Source organism: Aquarana catesbeiana, linkage group LG03 (genome assembly GCF_042186555.1).
Source record: "Aquarana catesbeiana isolate 2022-GZ linkage group LG03, ASM4218655v1, whole genome shotgun sequence".
In the NCBI taxonomy this organism is placed as follows: Eukaryota; Metazoa; Chordata; class Amphibia; order Anura; family Ranidae; genus Aquarana; species Aquarana catesbeiana.
The window spans coordinates 600,025,857-600,051,686 of record NC_133326.1 but is presented as its reverse complement, the minus strand read 5'-3'; the positions used below and the strand labels follow the sequence as shown (position 1 = coordinate 600,051,686).

The 25,830-nt window shown below is 43.1% G+C and overlaps 2 protein-coding genes across 3 annotated transcripts in view; one reads left to right on the top strand and one right to left on the bottom strand.

Moving 5' to 3' along the window:
• The first annotated feature begins 1,666 nt into the window (after positions 1 to 1,666).
• CNNM3 (cyclin and CBS domain divalent metal cation transport mediator 3) lies at positions 1,667 to 25,683 on the top strand. 2 transcript variants are annotated; one of them, XM_073622072.1, is made up of 9 exons: positions 1,667 to 3,116; positions 3,585 to 3,728; positions 6,281 to 6,433; positions 8,060 to 8,229; positions 8,310 to 8,406; positions 8,507 to 8,613; positions 9,079 to 9,214; positions 17,736 to 17,812; positions 24,538 to 25,683. In XM_073622072.1, exons 1-8 carry the CDS (start codon positions 1,727 to 1,729, stop codon positions 17,783 to 17,785), a joined length of 2,247 nt encoding a protein of 748 aa, XP_073478173.1. In that variant the 5' UTR covers positions 1,667 to 1,726; the 3' UTR covers positions 17,786 to 17,812; positions 24,538 to 25,683. The 2 variants fall into 2 exon arrangements, with proteins under 2 accessions (XP_073478173.1, XP_073478172.1); XM_073622071.1 differs by lacking the exon at positions 17,736 to 17,812.
• Positions 8,464 to 25,830, bottom strand: part of ANKRD39 (ankyrin repeat domain 39) — a 49,638-nt gene continuing 32,271 nt past the window's right edge. Inside the window, exon 5 of the mRNA XM_073622076.1 lies at positions 8,464 to 9,186. The gene's annotated coding sequence lies outside the window, so the exon portion shown is untranslated. The remainder of the gene's footprint in view (positions 9,187 to 25,830) is intronic.

Genomic DNA, 25,830 nt, shown 5'->3' with positions numbered 1-25,830 from the left:
AGATTTTATCACAACAATTACAACATTAGGAAATTAGCAAAATTCCCTTTCCCTCCCACTCTTTTTCAGAGTCTAATGAAATTTGAAAATCTGTCACATGGCTATATTGGAGAGCCTTGTCTTCATGTCAAAGCCCTATGAGGTTTCTAATGTTTAGGCCGGCCATACACAGTTTGAATCAAGATTTGAACCGTTAATGGGCAGGCTAAATGTACAAAGTTGATTATTGCAAGCGGCTGCCAGTGATAATCGCTGTCTTCTTCTGGTGGGGATGGCTTCCCCGGCCTGCCCCGGGGGGATTTAAAGAGTTTAGTTATCTACTAGGGAAAAAAAAACCTGCCTGTGCAGATGAGGGGCATCTCTAGATAAAAACAAGTTGTGCAGCTTTGACTAAAGTTGAATAATGTGCTTGCTATAGGTGTAGGCCATTATGTAGCTCATAAAGCCTGACTGGAAATGTCCTAGAATGTTGTCAGAGGTCACTCCCATCCACTACTGTTCACCTCCATCACAGGAGTGAGCTCTCAAACTGAGCTCAGAGCTACTGCATCCGGAGGAGAGAGCATGTGAGGGGGTTTGAATCAGAGAGAGAACTAACTCCTGTAGTGGTGGAGGTGAGCACAGCTGGGCGTCTCTTGGCACAGTTCTGGGAGTATTCCAGTCAGGCTTCTTGAGGTACATAAATGGCCTTCACCTATAGCGAGGGCATGATTCAACTTTTGTCAAAGCTGCACCATTTGCTTTTATCTACAAATGCCCCTAATTTGCATTGGCAGTTTTTTGTGTTTTTTTTTTTTGGTTAAAGGTGAAGTATACCTTTTTCCCCCGGTTCACTGTGGTGTGGGGAACCGCATTCCTGGTCAAATCACATGTGATTCGTCAGCAGTGCAATTTGACCCATTATTTTTGTATGGCTCAAATCGCATTGAATTTGCACCAAAAACGTTCAGCACCCCCTTTTTTTTTTTTTTTTTTTTTTTTTTTTTTTTTTCTTTTTTTTATGGCTGCACCAGAACCATATCGCATGGGTGTTCAATCTAGTTTTACAAATCGCATGGCGTTTTGCAGACTGATTTCAGGGGGCCTTTAACATACACACACCCGCGTTGATTTGCATGGGGCGCAGAACCTGCTGTAAATTCTCAGCACACAACCAGGGATGAGCAGACTCCAGAGGATGCCTGATTTTTGCTCTCCTTGCACAGAAAGCAGAGAATCTAGATTCAGAGAGGTGCATGCATTTGGAAGGGTGTTGTGTGTTTTTTATTTTTGAACCAGTAACCCTTCTGGTTTGACTTCTATGTGGCCTTGAAATCTGATACTTGTACTGAAATTCCTTGAATGTGAATATAAGCACCATGTGTGCCATGTAGCACTGATTGGAGGGAGAGAGGGCACAGTGCTGGTGTTCCTGGCATGGCTAGGTGGGTACTGCATGTGCCCGATATTAATAGATGAGGATATAAAGGCGCCTGTGTTTTGCTGCATTCCATCTCTTCATTGTTTTGCAATCACGATCTGCTGGCAATGAAGGGGTTAGCTCTCTTGGCTCCCTTCCTTGTTTACAGCTGCTCGGCCCCAGCCCCACCCATCGGGCGCACCTCCCATCTCCTATTGGCCGGTGAGGATTGGCGCGTTCCTCATTTGCTACGTTATCTTTTAGCCCTTACAGCGCATTGGAGAAAGGGGGGTCGTAGTGGGCGGGCGCTGCCTTCCCTCCACTAACATGGCCGCCGCCGCTGCTGCTGTGCGGCTGCTGTTAGTGGCCGGGCTGGGGGCATCGCGGGTGATAAGTGAGGGCAGCGAACAGGCTCAGGTGCTGGGGGTGCGTTTGGAGAATGGAACTGGAGCTTCTATGAACGGAGGGATAATCAGTGCTCGTCCCGGTTCTCTGTTCTTCCTCCGCCTCTATGGCTTGGGTCTTAGCAATAATACCTGGCCATGGCTGGCTATTGGGGCCCCTGGGGGCCAAAGCTGCACTTCCGCCCCAGATGCACCCTTGCAGTTGCTCCAGAAGTTCCTGGTCTGCGGTGAGCACTGGTGTCTGGTCGCTGTCCAGGTTCAGGAAGGGGTCACGGTGCAGAAGGACCTCCTGTACCCCCTGTGTGTCCTCCAGGGAGGGGAATGGGTCCTTTATTCTGGGGGGGACATGCTCTTCGCAGTGTTGGGGGATGGGGAGAAGTCATTTGGGGGAGAACAGGGGTCATGTGACCAGTTTGTGGCCAAGGATCAGGCCAGCGATGGCTCCACAGATGAATATTTAGCAACCTGGCTCCTGGCTTTTCTAATCGTCTTGTGTGTGCTGCTCTCTGGCCTTCTCCGAGGTCTGCAATTAAGCACCCTGATCCTGGAGCCCCCAGAACTTGGTATTCTTAGAGACTGGGGTTCCCCCTCCGAAAGACTGGGCGCCACAAGGCTGGACTACCTAAGGACTCGTTGGGGAGGTTATACGCTCATTTCCCTGCTGGCCCTGTGCTGTATCACCAACGCGGCTGTAGCCGTCTTGCTGTATCAGGCCATTGGCTCGATAGCTGGTGCCATCTTTTCAGCAGCTGGACTACTCTGGTTGGCTGGAGAAGCTCTACCAGCTGCCATCAGTTCCCGCTGGGGTCCTTGGCTGGCATCCAAGTGCCTTTGGCTTACCCACTTTTTCCTGCTGCTTCCTGGGCCTGTTGCATTCCCCTTGTCTTGGCTTCTGGAGAAGGCGATTGGCCTGGACCCAAGCTGCTGCTACATGAGACTGCGGATCCTAGAGATGGCCAGGTGCGGGGATCCCTACAGCGAGTTGGTGAGGGACGAATTCAGCAAGGGAGCTTTAAGAAACAGGACGGTGGAAGATATCTTAACGCTTGTGAATGATTGCTTCATGCTAGCCACTGATGCCCTCCTGGACTTCAGCACCATGTCCAGCATCATGGAGAGTGGCTACACCCGTATACCAGTCTATGAAAACGAGCGGACCAACATTGTGGATATCCTTTATCTGAAAGACTTGGCTTATGTGGATCCAGATGACTGCACCCCTCTGAGCACCATTACCCGCTTCTACAGTCACCCTGTCCACTTTGTGTTTAGTGACACCAAGTTGGACGCTGTGCTGGAGGAGTTTAAAAAGGGTGAGAAGGCCCTGGCTATGCCAGAGCAGTATGTGTGTTTTTATTTGTGCTTTCGCACATGCAAGTCTTTGTGCTGCTTTTTTTTTTTTTTTTTTTTTTTTTTCCCAAATTTTGCAAAATGTAAGGGGATGCGTATGTTTAGGGGTAGATCATGCTCCGAAGATAATTACAGCCTCTAAAGAGTGCAAGGAAATACTGCTTTACATGAAGTGTGATGGATCGTGGAATAGCGTTCATAGAATCAGATGTCCTGACATGAAAACTATTCCATAATAATAATCATCCCTTTTTATAAGGTATGTGGCAGTGATTTTTCCGGTGCATATATTTCAGTGTCACGTGACGCTGAAGCTTTCCATAATGACGTATTGAGTGTTGTATTCCTTATCATTGCATGTAAAGAAATTTTGTGTTTGGCCTGTTCTCTATTTCACATCTTGCCACTGTCTGTCTGTTACATCTCTGTAGGTAAGTCCCACATGGCTATGGTCCAGAAAGTGAATAACGAAGGAGAAGGCGATCCATTCTACGAGGTGATGGGGCTAGTCACATTGGAGGATGTTATTGAGGAGATTATAAAATCGGAGATATTGGACGAATCTGAGGATTACAGTAAGTTGAGAAGGAGTTGAAGGATGCAGCTCAACTTACCCTATCTTTTCCCTGATGTACATATACACCATTTAGGGCTAGTTTACACTTGCTTCAAAACATGGCTTCGGACAGGCTTTCTTAAAGCTCTCTGAATGCCAGTCAAAGCCCCTGTCACCAAATAAAATGGTTAGCTTACAGTCCTGTTTACGCCTTGCTTTTGCTTGGGGCTTTGATGAGGCTTCGGTGGGGCTTCAAGTGAGCTTTGCCATAGACTTCTATGGAGGCTTTGAAGCACCACTAAAGCTACATGGGGTATCATTTTTGAAGTAACGCAAAATCAAGGTGTAGACAGGACTGTAAGCTAACCGTTTTATTTAGTGACAGGAGCTTTGACTGGCATTCAGAGAGCTTTAACAAAGCCTGTCCAAAGCCTTGATTTGAAGCAAGTGTAAACTAGCCGATGTGTGTTGAAGCCGAAGCAAGTGTAAATGAGCCCTTAGTGTGAGGTTGCTGGGGAATATGATAGTTGCCTTTGATGTTCTCCCATGTGCCCAGTTTCATTACAGAGCTCTACATTTCAATATCCTGTTGGTTTGATACAAGCCTTGACTATACTGTGTCGGAGACCTATCATGTCTTACTTGGTAAAAGAATTTAAAAAAATAATAATTTTACATCTAAACCAAAAATCCCAATCTCTTCTGTAAACTACTAATCGTCCTCTATGAAATGGAGAGAAACAAAGACAGATGTAGCTGTAGTCCAGCATAGGTGGCAACCATGGCACCCTTGGTTAATCCAGTGGAGGAGTGAGAGATGACACCAGGGGATAGGACGTTATTTATTCAAAGGATTACCAGGTGAAAGTAAAGGAAATACACCTGAAAACGAATGCAGCCTCCTCCATCTAAGGACTGCTAAGCTGCAATGTTTTATTGGAGTTTAGACATACGTTTAACCACTTCATCTCCCGAAGGTTTACCCCCCCCCCCCATGACCATGCCATTTTTTTTTCGATACAGCATTGTGTTACTTTACCTGACAATTGCGCGGTCATGCAACACTGTCCCCAAATAAAATTGTTGGTCCCCCCCCACAGTCTTTTTATAGCATAAAAAAAGTCTGACAATTTTAAACAAAAACAATTTTTTTTTTTTCACTTTCTGCTATAAAACACATCCAATAAAAAAAATTAAAAAAAAATCAGATTTCTTCATAAATTTAGATCAATATATGTATTCTGATACATGTTGTTGATAAATTTCCAATAAGCGTACATTGACTGGTTTGCACAAAAGTTAGTGTCTACAAACTATAGGATGGATTTTTAGTTTTTTTGTTTTATATACTAGTAACAGCGGCAATTAGCGATTTTTAGTGGGACTGTGGCAAACAAAAATCGGACGCCTAACACACTTTTTGGGGACTAGTGAAAATTTTTTTAAATTTTTTTTTTTTTTTTTTTTTTTTTTTTTTTTTTTAGCACTGGTCACTGTGCTAATGACACTGGCAGGGAAGGGGTTAACATCAGGGGCAATCAAAGAGTTAAATTTTGCTCCTATAGTGCTTTCTAAGGCCTCTTTCACATGAACGATCCATTCAGGTCCGCCTGTCAGTTTTTTAGGCGGACCTGAACGGACACTCCATAGACCTCTATGGAGTGTCGGATGTCAGCGGTGACATGTCCATTGACATCCGACCTGCTCCGATCCGAAATAGTGTAAGGGAGGAAAAAACCTACTTTTCCATCCGTTATCGGATCGGGTGATGACGGACTCTACGGTCCGTCGTTATCCGATCCCCCATAGGGGAGAGCGGCGCTCTGACAGGTCCGTCGCTGCACAGTGTGTAGCAACGGACCTGTCATCTGCCTGCGCAGTGGGGATCCATGGGGCGGATCATCACGGATCCGCCTCGTCTGAAAGGACCCTAACGGTGGTGGTGGGGGGAGAGTTTTGGCTGTGAGAAGACAGATCTGTGTTCCTGCTTGGCACAGGATCTCGGTCTCTCCTACTAGCAGAATTATGCTCTACCTTGTTTACATAGGCAGACATCCATTCTGCCTATTTCGTGAACGATCGGCGGGTCCTGACGGACATCGGGTACGCTGGACCTGCTGATTGGCTCCTGCTCTGTCCAATCGCAGCGGGAGCAGGTCAGTGTTGTACTGCAGACCCGGCAGAGCGAAATCTCGTACCTGTACCACAATTATATACACACATTTTTTGCTATGCAGAAGAGAATGAGCATTTCTGCATGTAGGCTGTCAACACATTGGCTGAGACAGGTTTTAGAACATGTAGATGTCCCAATATTTGCTGTTCTTGGTGAGACATCCATCCCCTATATGGACAGCTTCAGTCCAGCTTACTAGACCATTCTGAGAAGGTGAGTGGATTGCATACAAAATACTTCCTCTGTTTGCCATGTCAGATAATGTGTAATTACAATAAGATTGGGGTCTGTGTTTGAGTTACTATCATTCCTGTACATCTTGTTCAAAACCTGATTTTTACGGGGTCATGTAAAGCTGCTGCGCTTGATGTCTTTTATTTCACATTTTCCCTCAGAACAAGCCGTAAAGAAGAAGCATCCTAAAGTGCATCCAATTACAATACCACGTGGAGGAGAGGACGTGTCCTTTTTCAAGGGTGGTGACGTGGAACAAAAAGTCAAGATATCACCCCAACTATTACTGGCCACTCAGCGCTTCTTATCTCAGGGTATGTTCTGTGACCTAGAAGAGGGCATGCAGTTTGGCAGAACAGGAGTCACAGTGATTATAGAAACATTTAGTACTTAGTACTGTGTTCTGTGCTCTGCTTCCACTTTATCAATGTCTCAAACTAGCGGCCCTCCAGCTGTTGCGAAACTACAACTCCCATCATGCCTGTGGGATTCATGCTTGTAACTGTCTTACAATTCCTCATGGGACTTGTAGTTTTGCAACAGCTGGAGGGCCGCCAGTTTGGGACCCCTGATCTAAAGGGCTTTAGTGTCGATAGGTGCTTTGGCTACTTCTTTTTTGCAAGATTTTTTAAATTGGGTTGCTTTGTCCTTTTCTAGGACGTAGACCCAGACAGCTCCTTTAAAGTGATATATTAAAGGCTTTTTTTCTTTTTTTTTACAAATGGGTCATACCTGCTCTGTGCAGTGGTTTAGCACAGAGCAGGCTCTTCTCGGGACCCTTGCCAGCACTCCTGGCCCCTCCCACCTGCTGAGTAGCCCCAGAGCAAGCAGCTTGCTGTGGGGGCACCCAAGCAGGCTCCCTCCCGTTCAGCTGCTTTGCATGTCCATTCACACACCAAGCTGTGGCTTGGCCCTGCCCCCTCTCTCTCATTGGCTCACTGGCTGTGATTGACAGCAGCGGGAGGCAATGGTTCCCGCTGATGTCTCTGCCAGTGAGGAGGCAGAGTCCCCAGGATCCGATTGGGCTTAGGTAATTATCGGGGCGCGCTGCTGCACACAGAAGGCACACCTTGTGCCTTTAGAACCACTTTTACGATTTTCGTTTGTAGTTTTTGTAGATTTGCTAAGGGATTTATTTATGTGAACTATTATGAATATTAGTTTTGCTGTATAAAATAGTATCCCTTGAAAGCAAAGAGTCAACAGGAGGGAGGCATGCTCTATTGCTGTGAAACCTCTCTCTGATGTAAAAATGTTCATGAAGGTAAATTTTCTTGCGGTCTTGGTCTATACCAACCGTATATTATATTTTTGTCTAGATCAGAGACCTGGAAGTTGGTGCCTTTTACTTGGTGTCTTTTTTTTTTTTTTTTACATTGTTTATTACTTGTAAAAGCCACGGAGAGTTCTGTAGAATAATTTGTTTCCGTTTATAAAATAAATATTGCTTCTGGTTTCTAGAAATGGCTCACTTCGCTAGTGATTAATGTTACAGCTTGTAAAACCACTACACATGAATTTTATGTTTATGTTCATGCATAGGACTGAAAGAATTTTACCCTTTCAGTACATAGTTGAGGACTGTCCATGATACTTTTCTATTTGACCTGAAAATGTAACTTTTCGTTCAAGGTTTTGGGGTAAACCCCCCTTCTTCAAACGTCTAAGAGCAGTAATATGGCTGCAATCGCCTTTCACTCAAAAATGCATACAGAATGTGGCGTGTACAAAAAATGTACAGTGGGTCTAAAAAGATGTGGATGTAAAAATGCCAAGTTTTTGAGATGTAAAACAATCAAAACAAGATAAATCACTTCTGAATTTTTCCCATCTTTTTAAATGTGACCTATAATCTTTGCAATTCGATTAAAAACAAACTGACATCCTGCTGCCTAGATACAAATATTTTATAACATGCTTTTTTGTGTTCGCTTTGGCAGAAGTGGAGCTTTTCAGTGCCTCTCGGATGTCGGAGAAGGCCCTCTTGCACCTGCTCAAACTCCCAGGAGTCACACACGAGGTGAAATTTGATGACAGTGAACGGTTTGCCCCTGAACACTATCTGTACCAGCGCAGCCAACCTGTGGACTATTTCATTCTTATTCTACAGGTGAATACAAATGAGAGATGGCATTCATTAAGCTTTATTCTTTAGTTCACTGTACTAATTTTCTGTCTTTTGTTTCCCAGGGCAAAGTGCAGGTAGAGATTGGGAAGGAAGGTCTAAAGTTTGAGAATGGAGCATTTACTTATTACGGAGTTGCTGCATTGAGTCCATGCCTTTTAAGTGAGAGCAGTACATAAGGGGTCCTTTACTGGGCTTGGAGCCATTTAATTCTAAATGTGTCCTTCATATTCAGGCTGACTTTCCCTTATCCACACTTTAGGTCTTAACTCTCCATCCAGTGGCCAAGAGCAGAGTGAGTCTCCAGACTCTGGTTTTTACTGTCCTGACTACTCTGTGAGAGCGTTGTCTGATCTACAGATAGTCAAGGTATGTGTGTGATGCTTACTCATAGAACATCTATAATATGCATATGGGTTTGTGCTGCTGTAAAGTTGAGCTGCCAAGGATTACTTTCATGGAAGGATACTTTAGCAGATGTTGGGTTCAGTTTTTTTTACATCTTTTTGTTTGCTGAGATCAACATTGCCAGTTTTTTTTTCCTCGCTAAAGCAGTTTTTGATTCAGTGTAATATGTACCACCTTATAAATTGTTTCTAGATTTTTAGGTTGAGAACCAAAAGCATTAATGTGGGTCTGTTTATACAACTGTTTCTTGTAAATATTGGAGAAATCTGGGCCATAAACCTTAGACTGCGTCTCATATGACCTAAAAGCATTTTGATTCAGTGGCTTCTGGGCAGAACAGAAACGTTACTCTGCTGTTTAAGGGCATCCAAAAGCTCTTCTTTATTTCATGAGCACTTTCTTTGATTGTCTTTGTTCTTGATCCAGGTCTCTCGGCTTCAGTATCTCAATGCTTTGCGGAGCTCTCATTCACACACCAGTGCTCAGTCTCCAGACAGCATAGAGCTGAAGATATTTCCAAACAGCCAGACACAGCTATTGAATGACAAGAATGCTGGATCAGGTAATAATCGGGTCTTTAAGACACATGATAGTTCAGTCATATCTCCAATTTTAATTGTAATGGCTGAAACAAAATGCAAGTGGATAGTTACAATGGCAATATATATGTGCAGATTTATTTTACTCTAAAATCCTTTTCTTGGGGTCTATTGAGGGACATGGGAACCAGATTTAACTGCTGCCTCCAGGAGGATAGGACACTGACAAACCAAAAATAAAAATGTAGGCCAGCCCAGGATAACCCATCCTTTTACCAGCATGCATCAGTTTTTGCAGCAAGCAGTACTGAGAGCCTGAATATAAACATAGAGGAGTGGGACCAGTGTCCTTCAATGAACTCCAACATGAGAATTTTACAATGAGCACAAAAAAATTGAGAGACTAAAGAATCGATCTCCAAAAGAAGTCCAACTTGGAACTGGACAGCACAAAAAAGAAATGCTAATAGGCCCAATGAAAATAACTGGGTACTGCTCACACTAATGCCGGTCATAGATGGTACATTCAGCCTGCCCATACATGAGCTTTGAACCAATTTGATTGAAAGATCAACTTGGGTACAACCAGCCTGCTGGATTTTACTTGCGATTATTGATGGCGGCTGGTATAGCCACTAGCAATAATCACTATCTTCTCCTGGTGAGGACTGCTTCCCCACCCGCCATTGGAGAACAATGGCTTGGCAGGAGAGATTCCATCCCATGGTTGCAGGAAAGAAATTCACACTGTGTATGGCATGCCTGCTGAAAGCCTAAGAAGCATTTACAGATCTAGTAGATTGTGCCTTGACAGTAAAGGGTGGAGCCCAAAAGCTTGAATAATGGCCTGTATGAGCCATTATGAAAAGATGGTGGAATGGGAATCCGATGAACCCTTACAGGGACCCTCCAGGATGACAAATTGGTAATTTCTCTAGCAAATAAGCCACTGCTTCTTTTAGAAAAAGGCAAATATGCAGTGCATTTTTCAAGGGAATTTTCCCCAGAGTTTATGAATGAGCTAAAGATCTGCTGCCTTCCATCATCCAATCGTGCAAGCAAAAATGCTGTGGGTTTTTTTTTTTTTTTTTTCTTAAATTCTTTGCAAAGTGAAGCTTCTCCACATTCTCTTAACTCTGGGGCAAATTCCCTTGCAAAGTAAACTTTACTTTAAGTAAATCAACCCCATATCCTCAAATCCCAAACCACATCCAATGAATTTAAATTTCCGTTGGCTAAATTGAAGCCATACGGAGGGATGCAAGAACAGTGTTCTGGTAAAGCAGACATTACCAAGAACGTCCTGGGCCTCAACCACCTTGTTATTTAAGACTATAAAAGATTCCTTGCATGATAAGGCTGCCGGTAAAGACACTGGCTTCATATAGTTCATGTCTACAAGGAATACCACCCTGTGACAGTACAGAGAGGAATGTCTCTGATGGGTTTAAATGGCGGTTTCTGCAGAGCAGAGAAACGGATTGAGATCTCACAGGGAGCTACATGGGACACTCCCTGTACAAAGGTCTTAAGGAGCAAAATGGTCTCTGAAACAAATTAGAGCAGAATCCTGAGCTTTTAATAGCAAATGGTTGATCCAGACTCAGCTGCATAGTGGAAGCCCCAAGATTTACACCAAATGATGTACGCTTTCCTTGCAGGTATTTGTCTTCCTAGCCTTTAAGGAATGGGAGAGGTGGTCTGTTTATCAAAACCTGGGTTTCAATGATATTAAAGAAAGCGATCATGAGGCAGGATGCCAAACTTGTCCTACAGACAGAATATCCTGGACCTCTTGTGGAGCCCACAGTCTTATGAAGTCTACTTACCTCATCTGCCTGGGTCATTCCAGAACAATGAGGATCACTGGAATGCTCTCCATCCCAATCCTGTGAAGCAGAGGAGGAAGAAGCTTCAGGGGAGGAAAGGCATGAATCTGTGAACTGATCCCATTGAGTCACCACAGCATCCATGGTTTCTGATAGAGGATCCCCTGTACCTGGTGACTAATGTGTAAGGCCAGGAGGTTCACATCTGGGTATAGGGACCATTCACTTTCAGCTGACACAGTCTGCCTTCCAATTGTCTATGCCCGGAATGTAGAGGTGGACAGGTTTCTATTTTTCTTGCTGCAGTAAAGACTTCTGGTTCCTCCCTGATGGTTGAGGTATATCACCACAGTGGCATTGTCTGACTGACTCTGAATTGAATTACGCTTGGGCAGGATGACACAAGGTGCCCAGGACTCCTCTGCCCAATAGTCTGGCATCTATTCTGGCAACCTCCTCCTCTGTGCCAAATGAATCTGTTCAGGGACTTTACTGACTTGCCTATGATGAGGGCTTGAGTGAAATTTGGCAAAAGAAAACTGCCTTGATGGAGGTTACCATCATGCCCAAGACTTTATTGCAAAACATGGATCAGACAACTCCTGAAGTGAAGAGCTCAGATGTGAGATTGGAGCTTGAAGTTGTTTCTGTGGAAGGTTAAGGATCCATCTAAAGCCTTGTAATGTATTGATACTCAATGTCACACCTAAATGGTGTAATTAAGAGCAGCCCTGAGTTGGCGTACAGAGAAATGCCAGTGCTCAGTGGGGCATGTCTATGCTGGGATGCTGCCATTATTGTGACATCGTCCTGCAAGGAGTGGATTTCGTAGCTGCCATCAGTGAAGACACATCTGGCCGCCATCAGATTCACGTACCAGTTTCTGACGGGCAAATGAATTTGGTGCATGCATTGACCAATTAAAGGTGATCCTGACTATCTATATCTCGCCCCCCCTTTTAGATCCAAGATAGTGCGAATGTCCCCTTTGGATTTGGAAACTGAATACGTTGGAGTAAAAACCTTTCTTCCTCAGGAACTGGGGCAATGATAACTTTGTTCAACAGACCCAAGAAGGCTCAATGGGGATCTGCTAACCTGGCGGTGGCATAGGATGGCTGCAAATAAACTGACGGGCAAAGAACAATACCCCAGTTTTTAGCTCTGGGATACCCCCTCCTCCACCAAACCATCAGAGATGTAAACTGTCTAAGTGTCTGTAAAAGTAACAAATGTACCCCACCCCACACTCTGGAAAGTTGGGGTGCATATTCATGCAGAGGAAGACTTGTCTAAGGATTTGACAGACTTTAAGCTTCAACTCTTGTGGGTGCACAGTGAGCCACATTTGGGGTTCCTTGACATGAAGGTTGAAGGAATGGAGAAACTAAACTTCTTAACAGATCAAATGAAAAAGCACTTTGTAGTCTGTTCCTTGGTTTCTTCTGCTAAGGAAGATGGGGATGCTGCTGCCACCATAGCAATAAATGTTAAGGGAGGATCTGAAGAGATCCCTTGAAGGTCGTACAGATTAGAGGCTTCTTAAAGAGGAAGTTAACCCTGGTGGGTTTTATTTCCTCTTTTTATTTCCCTGTAAAGCATAATGGGCTACTATATGACATTATGTGTCACTTACCTGAAACCGAAGCCCGAGATGTCACCATTGTCCCCACTAGCAGGGCGCATCCATCTTCACCCCTCTTCCAGGGCTGCGAACTCCGGCTCTGTGACTGGCCGGAGTCACATGACGTCACTCCGCACGGGAGCTGCCAGTCATGGCATGAACCCTATTAGAAACTGCATGATGTGCCCTTTTCTAAAGTGTAGTCATCGGCGCTCTGCTTTTTCGTAAATATCTCTGAAACCGTGGAGGTTTCGGAGATATTTCAAGCACCTACAGGCAAGTATTAATATAGGCTTAACTGTAAGTAAAAGTGGTTGTACAGTGTGTACAACTACTTTAAAGTGGTTGTAAAGGCAGAAGGTTTATCTTAATGTATTCTATGCATTAAGATAAGCCTTCTGTGTGCAGCAGCCCCCCTAATACTTGCCTGAGCCCCATCTCAATCCAGCGATGTAGCAGGAGAGGATCAGCTGTCCGGGACTCCCCTACTCATTGGCTGAGACAGCAGTGAATCACCATTGGCTCCTGCTGTTGTCAGTCAAATTCAGTGAGGAGAGCGGGTTTGGGCTGCGGCTCTGTGTCTGAATGGACACAGGGAGGCTCTGGTGCCCCCATCGCAAGCTGCTTGCTGTGGGGGAACTCAACAGCAGGGAGGAGCCAGGAGCACTGAAGAGGGACCTGAGAAAAGGGGGATTGGTGCTGCTCTGTGCAAAACCACTGCACAGAGCAGGCAAGTATAAAATGCTTGTTATTTTTAACACAACAAAAATGACTTTAGTATCACGTTAAGCATGGGTTCTGTAGTCCAGCACTTAAACCAAAGTGTCCTACATATGTGTATCGTCTCAACTGAAGTTTAAAGCTACAGCCATTTGCTCAATGCATTCTACAAGGAGATCAACTGCAGCAATTTGTAAGATCTCTTCTAAGGGATTTTGCTCAATGTGCCATCGTTTTAACACCGTAAAGACACTGCCAAAATGGGATAAAGAGCAATGCCCGCTGGAAAGAACAGAACTCTAGAGAGGGCTTCCAACTGCTTGTTGCTTGGGTACTAAAAGACAGATGCATTCCCTACTAGATTAAGGCTGGGTTCACACCTATGTGAATTCGATGTTTTCCCCCGCATCCAATTCACATAGCAGGAGAATGTGACTGGCTCTCTATGGAGCGTTCACATATCTCTGCTGCGGAGCGCACTGCGCGTTTCTGTGCGTCTTTGGCTCCGTTATCAGGGCCGAATTCAGGCATAGATTCGTCCCTGAAACTGAGAACAGGGACGAACACAGCGTTCCTGTGTGATCCGCAGCTGGTTCCAGTGTGAACCAAGCCTCAAGGCTGGACACTGCTGGATTCACAATAGGGGGTAGAGCACTTTGTTTTGTTTGTTTTTTTTAACCAAATCCTTGCCAGACTGGGACAAGGCTAATAAGCGTGTGGAGATTGCATCAATAAGAGCAGAAATGGAAGCATGTTTATAAGGTAGGCTAGAGCAACTCCGATTTAGATTAGTCCGATTTAGTTTAGTCTGAGTAGCTGAGGGCTCCGAAGCTGTTGAGACCATGGGTAGCTCAGATACAGAATCTGTTGGGGAAGATGTGGGGTTTTTTTTGTGGCCTTAGAGGTCAGAGTCAGCAAATATCTGGTTAATGTGGGCCATAAAGTCTTGCTTGACTGACTAGTAAAAAATTCACCTGAAGGGGCAGAGGAACTGGCCCAAGTGACAGTTGCATATAGAGGGGCAACAGCATTCTGGGCTGCAGATGTCTGCACCATCAGGAGGCCCACAGCAAGCAGCATAGAAACATTAGATTGTGAGCTGGGGGCAACAATTACAGCAGGAATGTCTTAAGATATGCAAGAACATGTCTGGCCCTGGCTGTTTCCGTTGTACACCTATTGACAAACTTGTTGGTACCCTCACAGCCTACAAACAATGATTTATTCTTCCAGAAGAGTGATGAAGTTTAAAAGCAACCATCTCATTTATACTTGTACATTTTTTGGTATATCTCAGAATAAAGCAAGGAAAGGATGAAAAGCTTAATTATGTCTTATTCTACAAATCTATTTTAAAAAATGTCCTGAACCATAATGGTATTTTTAAACTGTTTTCTGTAATTTAGTATCACACATCTTCAATCTTGAATATTTTAGCCTATTTAAATGTAGTTTAAAAGTAGTCAATGTGCTGTTTGGTATTGTGTGCACCACACTAAACATGGACCAAAGAAAGCAATGCATCATGTCAAAGTTAAAGGCTATAAGACCATTTTCAAAGCAGCTTGACGTTCCTGTGACCACAGCATCAAAAATGATTAACTTTTTTAGTCCCAGTCCCGTGTTTTTTTTTTTTTTTTTTTTTTTAGAACTGCGCTGGGATCAGGTACTTTTAGACACACTCCCGGGTTGCTACACCGACTTTGAGTGTGTGAAACCAACTGTCTAATAGACCCTGGAAGTCTCTACAAAAAAACTGTCACCTATATGCTACCACATAGGGAACCAATAGCTCCCTATGTGTTAGCATTAAAGCTTTGTAAAAAAAAAAAAAAAAAAAATTTTATAAAATGGAACAGATGCAGAATTAAAACAAATTTTTAAAGCATCCCCACGTACATACAAGAATGTATGTGTTGGTGTGCCTACATACAAAAATGGCGATTACCCTACTTGTGTTACATATTGCCACGCACACCAAAACGAGCGCAATAATTCTAGCACCAGATATCTTTGTTAACTCTAAACTGATGACCTATAGGGGCTTTTAAAGCGTTGCCTATGGAAAAATAGGGTACTGAAGTTTGTAACAGTTTCACGGGCCCACACCATTTTAGTCTTGATATGTTAGTTATCTATTCACTCTGTGCCCGTCTTTTATATTTTACCACAGTTAGGTAAGTTATTGGCCCTGAAGATCATTTTTCTTGTATTTTTTTGTTGCCTACACTGCTGCATTAATATCGTGCAACATTAAATTGGATCTACCACAATTTTATTCTCTAGGGTGTCTGCTTTTAGAATTATATGTTTGGGTATTACTATTTATGTAATCTGTAGGCCTAAAATGATTATTTTTAAAATGTGGGGGAAAAAAGATAACCACTTGGAGTCTCAGAGCCATTTTAAGGTCTATGGGAGTGTAACCAACTGCCTTGGACATAGCTGCAAAAGGAAGATCAACTTCAGTTTGAGCAGAAACATACACTATATTGTCAAAAGTATTGAGACACCTGCCTTTACGCGCACATGAACTTTAATAACATCCCAGTCTTAGTCCATAGGGTTCAATATTGAGTTGGCCCACCCTTTGCAGCTATAACAGCAAGATCCATAAAGACATGGATGAGTGAGTTTGGGGTGGAGGAACTTGACTGGCCTGCACTGAGTCCTGACCTCAACCTGATGGGACACCTTTGGGATGAATTAGAGTGGAGACTGTGAGCCAGGCCTTCTCCTCCAACATCGGTGCTTAACCTCACAAAGGCGCTCTGGAAGAATGGGCAAACATTCCCGTAGACACACTCCTAAACCTTGTGGAGAGCCTTCCCAGATTGGGATGCCATTAAAGTTTTATGTACGTGTAAAGGCAGGCGTCACAATACTTTTGGCAATATAGTGTAAGTGCAACTGGTAGACCATCAGCCAAGGAAAACTTTCAAAGAAATTCAAGCTAAACTCCAAGGTCAGGGTAAAATCAGTGTTTGGTTGCACCAGCCATCACTTTTTGAGCGACGGTGGGCTCAAAGGAAGAGGACTCCACTGTTGAAAACAAGATGGCCAAACTGTTATTTGCTAAAATGCATTTTGACAAGCCACAATGCATCTTGGAGAATGTCTTTTGGACAGATGAGACAAAACAGGATGGCAGCTCCTTTTGTCGTTTTCAAACCTATCAATGAAACGTGTGGGTGTATAGAAGAGTACCAACAAATTTGTCCACGGCTATAAGTTCTGGGGAAGTAATGAGAGAGTGAATGTTTTATGTAGTCTTGGGTGACCCTACATAAAGCGGCCAATAAAATATGGTTCTGACACCCCAGACTTGCTGGCATGCACTGAACTTGGCTATGCACTGTTTCATTCATTACTCTCCTGCTTCTGTGCCTTCCATGTTGTAGTCATGGTAAATAAACTAATAAATCATTCTTGTAAGCCAGCACATTAGTAAAGAGCTAGTAATCCTTTAAAGCTGAACACCACAGAAAAAAAACACACATGCAGTGTGCAGTTATTTAGTTAACAAAAACATTAACTATGTAAGCATCTTTGGCCGGTAATCCCCTATACCAGTGGTAGGCAACCTCACCCCACCAGCTATTTTGAAACTGTAAGACCCTGACCATCACAGGCATGACTCCTAGAGGCAGAGGCATGATGGGATTTGTAGTTTCACCACAGATGGAGAGCCGATGGTTGCCTACCCCTGCCCTATACAGCAGCACTCTGTGATAGGGAGGGTCAGCATTAGGAATCCTTTGGGATCTATTTTGGTGTATGTGCTCAAATGTTAGCAGAAGAGGGCTCACTAAAAGGAGTGATGACTCTTATCATTATGCATCTGTGCCTTCATAGTTCGGTCAGCCGGCTGGGGGTGTGTTCTTCACTTAGGCCAGGTTCACATCTGTGCAAGTGGTTCCCGCTGTGGATCTGCACCTGTTATTATAGCTGCAACCTACCGCACAGAAAAACTCACTGGATACGTGCAAGTACCAATAATCCTAATGGCACGCACTGGAAACTGCACTCCCATGCAGGCTGAGATTTCTGAAATGCGGCAGGGACGTCTTCCCCATGTTTCAGAGGCGCGACAGCCTATTCAAATGAATAAGCTGCCATGTCCCCAAAATGCGTCCCAAAGAGCTGCATATGTGTGAACCTAGCCTAAAAGAGGAAATTCCGTTTGCAATGTTGTAAAACCTTATTTATGGATGTTGTTTGTAGAGTGCAGATCAATGTCAAGAATGGAGTCCTCCTTCCTGCCACCATACAGAGTAATTGACCTGTAAATGGCACCAGGGAGACCTATGTACAACGTATAATTGACTGGCCTCCCCTCTGTTAATCTTTTGTAACCCTCTCTATTTCCAGCATTTCTAATCAACTCTGCTGTTATGGGCACAATAGAGTCTGTCAGCTAATAGCTGACCATGCTGGTAAATGCAGAGGTAAATTTAAACCTATTAATTCCCTCCCTAATTAGCAGTGCACGCTTTGTACCCTCCTGCTTGTTTCAAGATCACCAGGCTCTACATGGAAAGAATCTATGATGGCTTTTTCCATTTTTTAGAGACGCGCTTAAAAAGTAGACTTTAAGTACATGTACACTAAGCTTGCGCCACTCCTCCCCTTAAGGGCTGGGCTGCATACATGTTTTGCTACCACAGTGACATGTGCCAGGCTTTACCATTTCAGTTCTAATAATTGAAATGAAAATAAAGATTGGTAAATGTTGCCTAATATTTCCAATGAAAGATTTAAGTGAAAGTTGAAAAGCCATGATATGACTTCCTTTCAATGTATGCTTTTTAATTGATTCACAGTACAGCTGTTATCCCCCAGTACCCACCTGTCTGGTAGATTTGTTTAACCCATTTGTCCAAGTAATATAATGTGTTTTTACAGTTATACTGAAGTAGAACTACAGGCTAAACTTTATTTTTTTTTTTTCCCCATTTTGGATAGAGTAAGGGAGGGTTAGAACTCCTGTCAGATTTTGTTTGCAATCTGTGTCCCACTGCAGAGATTTCCCTTCACTTCCTATTTTGGCGATGGAATGAAATACCTGCAAATTAAGGGAATTTCTTGGGAACCCCCCACATTACCAGCACTAGTGTCCCCATTGGAAGATTCCCCCTCTTACTTTTCTGGGGACAACCCAACATTTTGACTTTTCATTCACTTTCAATGATCACGATAAACAGGACAAATAGAGAAGATGAATCTCCCTAATGGGGGGCAGAGACGGCAATAAAAACTGGCAAGTGTTCTAATCCCTCTCCAAAAAAAAGTTTTGCCTTTTAGTTATACTTTTAACTACCTCAATACAGGACACTTTCACCCCCGGCCATTTTTCAGCGCTGTCACTCTTTGAATGACAATTGCGCAGTCATGCATCACTGTACCCAAATTAAACTTTTATCATTTTGTTCCCACAACTAAAGCTTTCTTTTGGTGGTATTTGATCATCGCTTTTTTTTTTTTACAAAATTTTTGAAAGAAAAATTCTTAGTTTCTGTCTAATTTTTGTAAATAAGTAATTTGTGTGCTGATGAGGTGACACTTAAGTGCACTGATTAGGAGGCACGAATATGCCGCACTGATGGACACTGCGCTTTTTTTTGTTTGTAATCAGGGCACTGATGAGCCGTGTCCCAATGACCCATTCTGAGGTCCCCTGCGAGGAGATGCGGCTGATCGTCTCTCCTTGCCACACACACTGTCAGTGTGAGGCAATGAAAGAATATCACCGGCACTTCCTGCATTTACATGTGATCAGCTGTGATTGGACACAGCCGATCGCATGGTTAAAGAGCTGCGTAAGCGATTCTTTACAGAGATCAGGGTCGGGCCGTGCCCTAGCAAAACTGCACGGCCGCGCCGTCATACAACGTCCACCCAGAACGAGAGCCGCACCACCCCTCTGTCATTTGATGGTGGGCGGGACGGCAAGTGGTTAAGGAATATGCAGTACAGGCAGTCCCAGGTTACAAACATATGGCTCATACTTACAAAAGGGGGAGACAACAGCAAGTGAGAGGAAATCTAGCCCTAGGAAGGGAAATTCACTCCTGTAAAAGTTATAATGGGAGAAAGGTGTCTTCACTGATGCTTTATCACCAATTCTTGTTTCCACAACAACCCAAAATTTTCTAAATCCAATTGTCACAGGGACAAAGTGAGGTGAAATCTTCTGAAAAGGGGCACAGACAGCAAAACAAATGTTACACGGGTGTTAACTAGGGTTGCACCGATATCGAGCATTTGCACAGGGAGGGAGAAAGGAAATGATTGGTGCGGCAGTGGAAGTAGTTACAAGCACCAATCTCCCTGTATAGCTTTCAATAAAGCAGCTAACACCCGCTTATCTTCCTCCTGCAGCTGTCAGCTGCTTTATTGAACGCTATACAGGGAGATTGGTCCTTGTAACTGCCCCTATCACTGCCGACTGTCCTCCTCTGGCTCCTTCTCCAGGCCCCCCCTTGTCCCAGCTCTGTCAGGATGGAGAGTGGAGGAAGAAGCCAGTATATATATCATGTACTGGCCCTTCCATCTCTGAATGAACAGCCAGTGATCGCTGACTTTGCGTCAGTTTATGAATGAACAGAGTAAACACAGTTTACAATGCTCAGTTATGAATAAACGAGAGCCTATGTCTCTTGTCCATTCATCTTAAGTGCAGCTGAGGCTGCAGAGAAAGGGACTAGGGAATCTGTGTCCTCAGTCCCTTTCTCAAAAGGGGAGAGGTCGGGGGTCTGTTTAGACCCCTGATATCTCACAAAAGTCACCTGCCAACAAGACTGATAAAAAAAAAACAGTCCACGCCTCATCAGTGCTGCATATATTACTGCTACCATCACATGACATAAAAAAGTGCCTGTTCCAACTTGCATACAAATTCATCTTGTTTGTAACCCGGGGACGTCCTGGATAGAGAATTTACATAAGCAAAATCAAGTGCAATCCCACAAATAATTTTTATACCGCCATATTCTTTTTAGTTGTGGAGACTGGTCTGCAACACTTCAGTGACACATTTACCAACAAAGTTGGAAATTTTGTTTCTACCACTTAAACACCATGCATCTTAGGCCTGGTCAATGAGTTCATATTATGCATTGCTCAATTTTATCACTGCAAACAGATATTACATTTGTTTTAATTCCTTGCTCAGTGCATCAGTTCTACACATTTCCAAACAAAGGTATACAGCTGTACCTAGCTCTCCAAAGTACTGACTCTGTGCGTTCTAAGGAAGCAAGCTTTGAGAAAACTATGCAGACTGCCATTTTTACTTATAAAATAAGGCGCTATATATGTTCATATCAAAAAAACGTCACAAAGAAAAACACTACATCAAACTCAAATGTACACATTAATGAAAAAAATAAGCAAGCATAAAGTCCAAAAGTGAATAAATCCCAAAACGGAATGCTCTGAGATAAAACTTCTAGATCTTCTACCACGAGTGCTCAATATGAAGATGGCCACTCAGCAGAGCTGTTTGACCCCTTTTTACAGGATGGTGAAGAAACACTTTGGGAACCCCAAATTGGTTCCACTAATGGCATGAATCCACTCCAATGGCCACTCAGGAAGGAGCTAGAATGTAAAAAAATGACTCCACAGGAGACACAGATGAAAGTCTCATAGTGTAGTCATTTTTAATTGAATACAAACAGCAGCAATAATATAGCAGTTACACTCACATGCAATAGTGCCTGGCCTGGCACTAGGTGTAAACAGCGTGTGAGTCAACTGATCCCTGGGAGTAGCGCGAGTTCCACGTCTCATTCCAAAGGTGCAAAGCCTTGTGTGGTGTATCAAAAAATGGACCCGAAAATGACGGATCCTCCGCTCCTACACATGTGTCACCGTGAATGGCTCTTCAGGAAGTGATGTCGAGCCACTTCCTGCTTGCCTTTATGTGAATGGAAAGGCTGCTATTGGTGGGGCTTCTCCAAAATGGAGAAGGCAAAAACATAATACAGAATCTGCCTCTAGGGAGCATCGATGCACACATGCTGCCCACACTGCACATAAATAGCTAACCTTACAAAGGGATCATTGAATAAACTAATACATACAATGTATTTGTGGTCAACCATCACCCAAACAGTGATAAATGAACTATTTGGGTGCATGGATGCAATTTAGAGCTGAGCAAGTTCAAAAGGGTGTATTGAAGCTTGAAGGAAAAAAATGCCCTAAATACCACTTCATGGGCATATCATCCATCAGTGGTTACAGGTGGGGAATATGACATTAGGCAGTTCATCACCTGCGACACTAGATATGTTACTTGCTCATGTGTCCATGCAATTTCCAATATGTTGGCAGGACCACTAGAACCATGGCCAAAAGAGTGGGAGAACATATAGATAATATAAAAAATGGGTTCAAACGCCACAGTGTATCCAACCACTTCAGGTTGATGCACAATAAGGACCCCTCCTTACTCAGGTTCTGGGGCATTGATAGGGTTCGCCAGCATTGGAGAGGAACTGACATGACCAAAAAAAGTGTCGCAGATGGAAACGCAGTGGATATATAGACTTCAATCTCTCCAGCCTTTGGGATTAAACATCGATATAGATCTAAAATGTTTTTAACTGATTATTGATTGCATTAATATATTTGTTTTTAGCAAGTTTGTTTTTTTTTTTTTTTTTAGATTAGAGCCCTGGTTTCTATCTTAATACCTATTTTTTAGTTTAATGTACTTTCAGAAGTTTTTTTTATTGATATTATACAAACTGTCTTTGTGTATTATTTTTTTAAAAACCTTTTTTTTGATCTGTTAGTATAGGCATGGTTGTATTGGCAATTTTGGCCATATGGATTTTCACCACTAGATGGTGCTGCTGTCCTAATTGTCTCCTTCATATAGAATATTAGAGGCATGGTTATTTTGGTCATCTGGATATTCACCACTAGATGGTGCTGTCCAAATTTTTTTCCTTCAAGCTTCAATACACCCGTTTGACCTTACTCAGCTCTAAATTGCATCCATGCACCCAAATAGTTCATTTATCACTGTTTGGGTGATGGCTGACCACAAATACATTGTATATATTAGTTTATTCATTGATCTCTTTGTAAGGTTAGCTATTTATGTGCAGTATGGGCAGCATGTGTGCATCGATGCTCCCTAGAGGCAGATTCTGTATTATGTTTTTGCCTTCTCCTCCATTTTGGAGGAGCCCCACCAATAGCAGCCTTTCCATTCACATAAAAGCAAGCAGGAAGTGGCGCGACATCACTCCCTGAAGAGCCATTCATGGCGAAACATATGTCGGAGCAGAGGATCCGTCATTTCCGGGTCCATTTTTTGATACACCACACAAGGCTTTGCACCTTCAGAGTGAGACGTGGAACGCACGCTACCCCCAGGGATCAGTTGACTCATACACGCTGTTTACACCTAGTGCCAGGCCAGGCACTATTGCATGTGAGTGTAACTGCTATTATTGCTGCTGTTTTTATCCAATTAAAAATTACTACACAGAGACTTTTATCTGTGTCTCCTGTGGAGTCATTTTTTACATTCTAGCTCCTTCCTGAGTGGCCATTGGAGTGGATTCATGCCATTAGTGGAACCAATTTGGGGTTCGCAAAGTGTTTCTTCACCATCCTGTAAAAAGGGGTCAAACCGCTCTGGTGAGTGGCCATCTTCATATTGAGCACTCGTGGTAGAAGATCTAGAAGTTTTATCTCAGAGCATTCCGTTTTGGTGTTGGGATTTATTCACTTTTGGACTTTATGCTTGCTTATTTTTTTAATTAATGTGCACATTTGAGTTTGATGTAGTGTTTTTCTTTGTGACAGTTTTTTTTTTTTATATGAACATGTATAGCGCCTTAGTCTTTATTTTATAATTTCGCACAGTTCCAGTGATTCGTTCACTTTAAAAGGGGGCAGCTGTTTGTTTATATGTTCTCATCCCCACAAGGTGACATTTTTTTGGTACACATTTTTTGCATATACCATTTTTACTTATTGGATCGTTTGGCAATGGGCATTGCAGTAAGGACTCATCTCAAAGTATTAAAGCTAGAGATGGCTATACAGCTAGCATTCCTAGAAGATAACATAGGCTGCCATTGGTTTCCTTTTTAAAGGATAAGCTCTCCTTTTGTAACATTAGTTACAATTGCAACGGCCTTTGCATACACCTACAGGCGCCATGCTTTACAGGCTCTAAAGACCCTTTCACACCGGGGTGGGGGTGGCGTCGGCGGTAAAGCGCCACTATTGTAAATTGTATTTGGCCGCTAGCGGGGCGGTTTAACCCCCCGCTAGCGGCCGAGAAAGGGTTAAAAACCACCACAAAGCGCCTCTGCAGAAGCGCTTTGCCGGTGGTATAGCCACGCTGTCCCATTGATTTCAATGGGCAGGAGCGGTGAAGGAGCGGTATACACTCCGCTCTTTTACCGCTCCGAAGATCCTGCTAGCAAGACTTTTTTTCCCGTCCTGCTAGCACATCGCTCCAGTGTGAAAGCCCCTAGGGCTTTCACACTGGAGAGACAGCAGCGGCACTTTCGGGTTGGTTTGCAGGCACTATTATTAGCTCAATAGCGCCTGCAAACCGCTCCAGTGTGAAAGGGCCCTAAGTAAAACTAATAAATGCACTTTTTTTTTTTTTTTTTTTACCTGCAAAAAAGATGTGCATTTTTTTTTTTTTTTTTTTTTTTTTATTAAAAGGTGAACTTATACTTTAACTGAACTTACTCTTCAGATATGGCTTAAAGTGGAATTAAGCCTTTAGTAACAACAACTTGTGAGGCAGTTTATTATTGTGGAACAGATGCACTGTCTATTCTGCAAACCTACTTGCCTGTTTTCAGTGTTCTTTTGAATGTACACTGGTCAAGCGAGAGGCTGAAACCTCAACACCTGTAAGATGATCGCAAGGTTGTATCACTGGAGTAGAGGTGAGTATTTTGTGGACTTTGGTTTCTACTTAAGCAGCCAGTTTGTGGGCACAGTCACAAACTGAAGCTTTAATGATTTGCTTAGACTGTCAATACAGTTTAACTAGTCTGCTTTGGCTCCCTTCTATTCAAGAAAGCTTGCTTTGGTATCTTCTCACACTATTTTGTATGAAACTATTAAAATAAATTTCCTTCCACGAGAATATGTACTGTAGTTATCTGTGTTTTTCATCTTACAGAGCTGAAGCAGGAAGAGAGACAGAGCGCTGGAATAGAGATGATAGCTGAGTGTTCATCACCTTATCCACCCTTACCTCATCAAGAATCTGGGATCAAAGAATGAGTAGCACTGATCATGTCTCAAACAGTCCCTTACTGGTGCCATTTCTTTTCTGTGGAAAGTGATGTTTCAAGAGAACATCCATTGGATAGAGTGACGTTCCCTGGCAGGTGACAGGAACATCACCACTCGTAGTGTAGACATTTCTTGCCATTACCCAGCATTTCCATCCACAGAGGAAGTTCTAAAGGAAGGCAAAGTACTAGCGGAATTTCCACTGCTAACTGGAGGACTGAAATTGCGAGGGGGGCGGGTTATTAATATTTTATAGAACAGATATGTTTATTTTTTATTAAGCTAATTGGTGGCTGGAAAAGTGGAAATTGGAAGCATTAACAAAAAACAGACATTTCATCTCAAGGTGTGTGCGAGTGTATGTGTGCTGGTACCAACAAAACAGCTAATTGGAAGCAAGCTTAGGTTGTGGTCCTACACAACAGAAGACTAAAAGAAGAGATGCAAGATGATGCTGTGATTAGAAGATTATAGTTAGAGGCATACAGATTTTCAGTAAGATGCTGTTAAGAAAAAAAAAATAACGCAGCAGATCAGTAATTTTATTCAGCAACGGAGACCATAACCATTGCCAGATTATTTTACACCCCCCCCCAATCAACAAATTCCTCAAGCTGACAATGTTTTATGAAATCTTCTGTTGGATAAATGACTCATTTGTTGACTTTCTTTTAAAACGGATATCTACGAAAACACCTTTCATCATTCACCTAAACACCCTGTTCTGCTGTATTTACCTAATAAGTGTTGAATTGATGGGGGCAGTAAAAGTCACAAGTGCCAAGTAGTTTGTTGATTTTTCCTTGAAGTGAAGTTGTGCTTGCCCACATGGGACAAAGCAACAGGTTCACTTTAATTTGGCCTTCCCTAGTAGCACATACTTCTACCTTTCTTTCACTTCTGCAAAATTTAAAGTAAAGTCCTCAATGTACAAGTTGCTAGAGTATTATCTTGCCTGGGGGAATGGATGCCCCTTTGTGAGAGGTGCCGATTGGCCCAGCTCTGTCGGTAATAAAAAAAAAAAAATGGATTTTTGGTTTGCTTAGAAAATCTTTTCCTTAACTTACATCACGGGACACAGAGAGTCTTTATATTCATTACAGATAACCCCTTCAAGTTATTTGATCACTGTCAAAAAGACCCTCTCCAATTAGGCAAGGCTTCAGTTTTGTGTAAC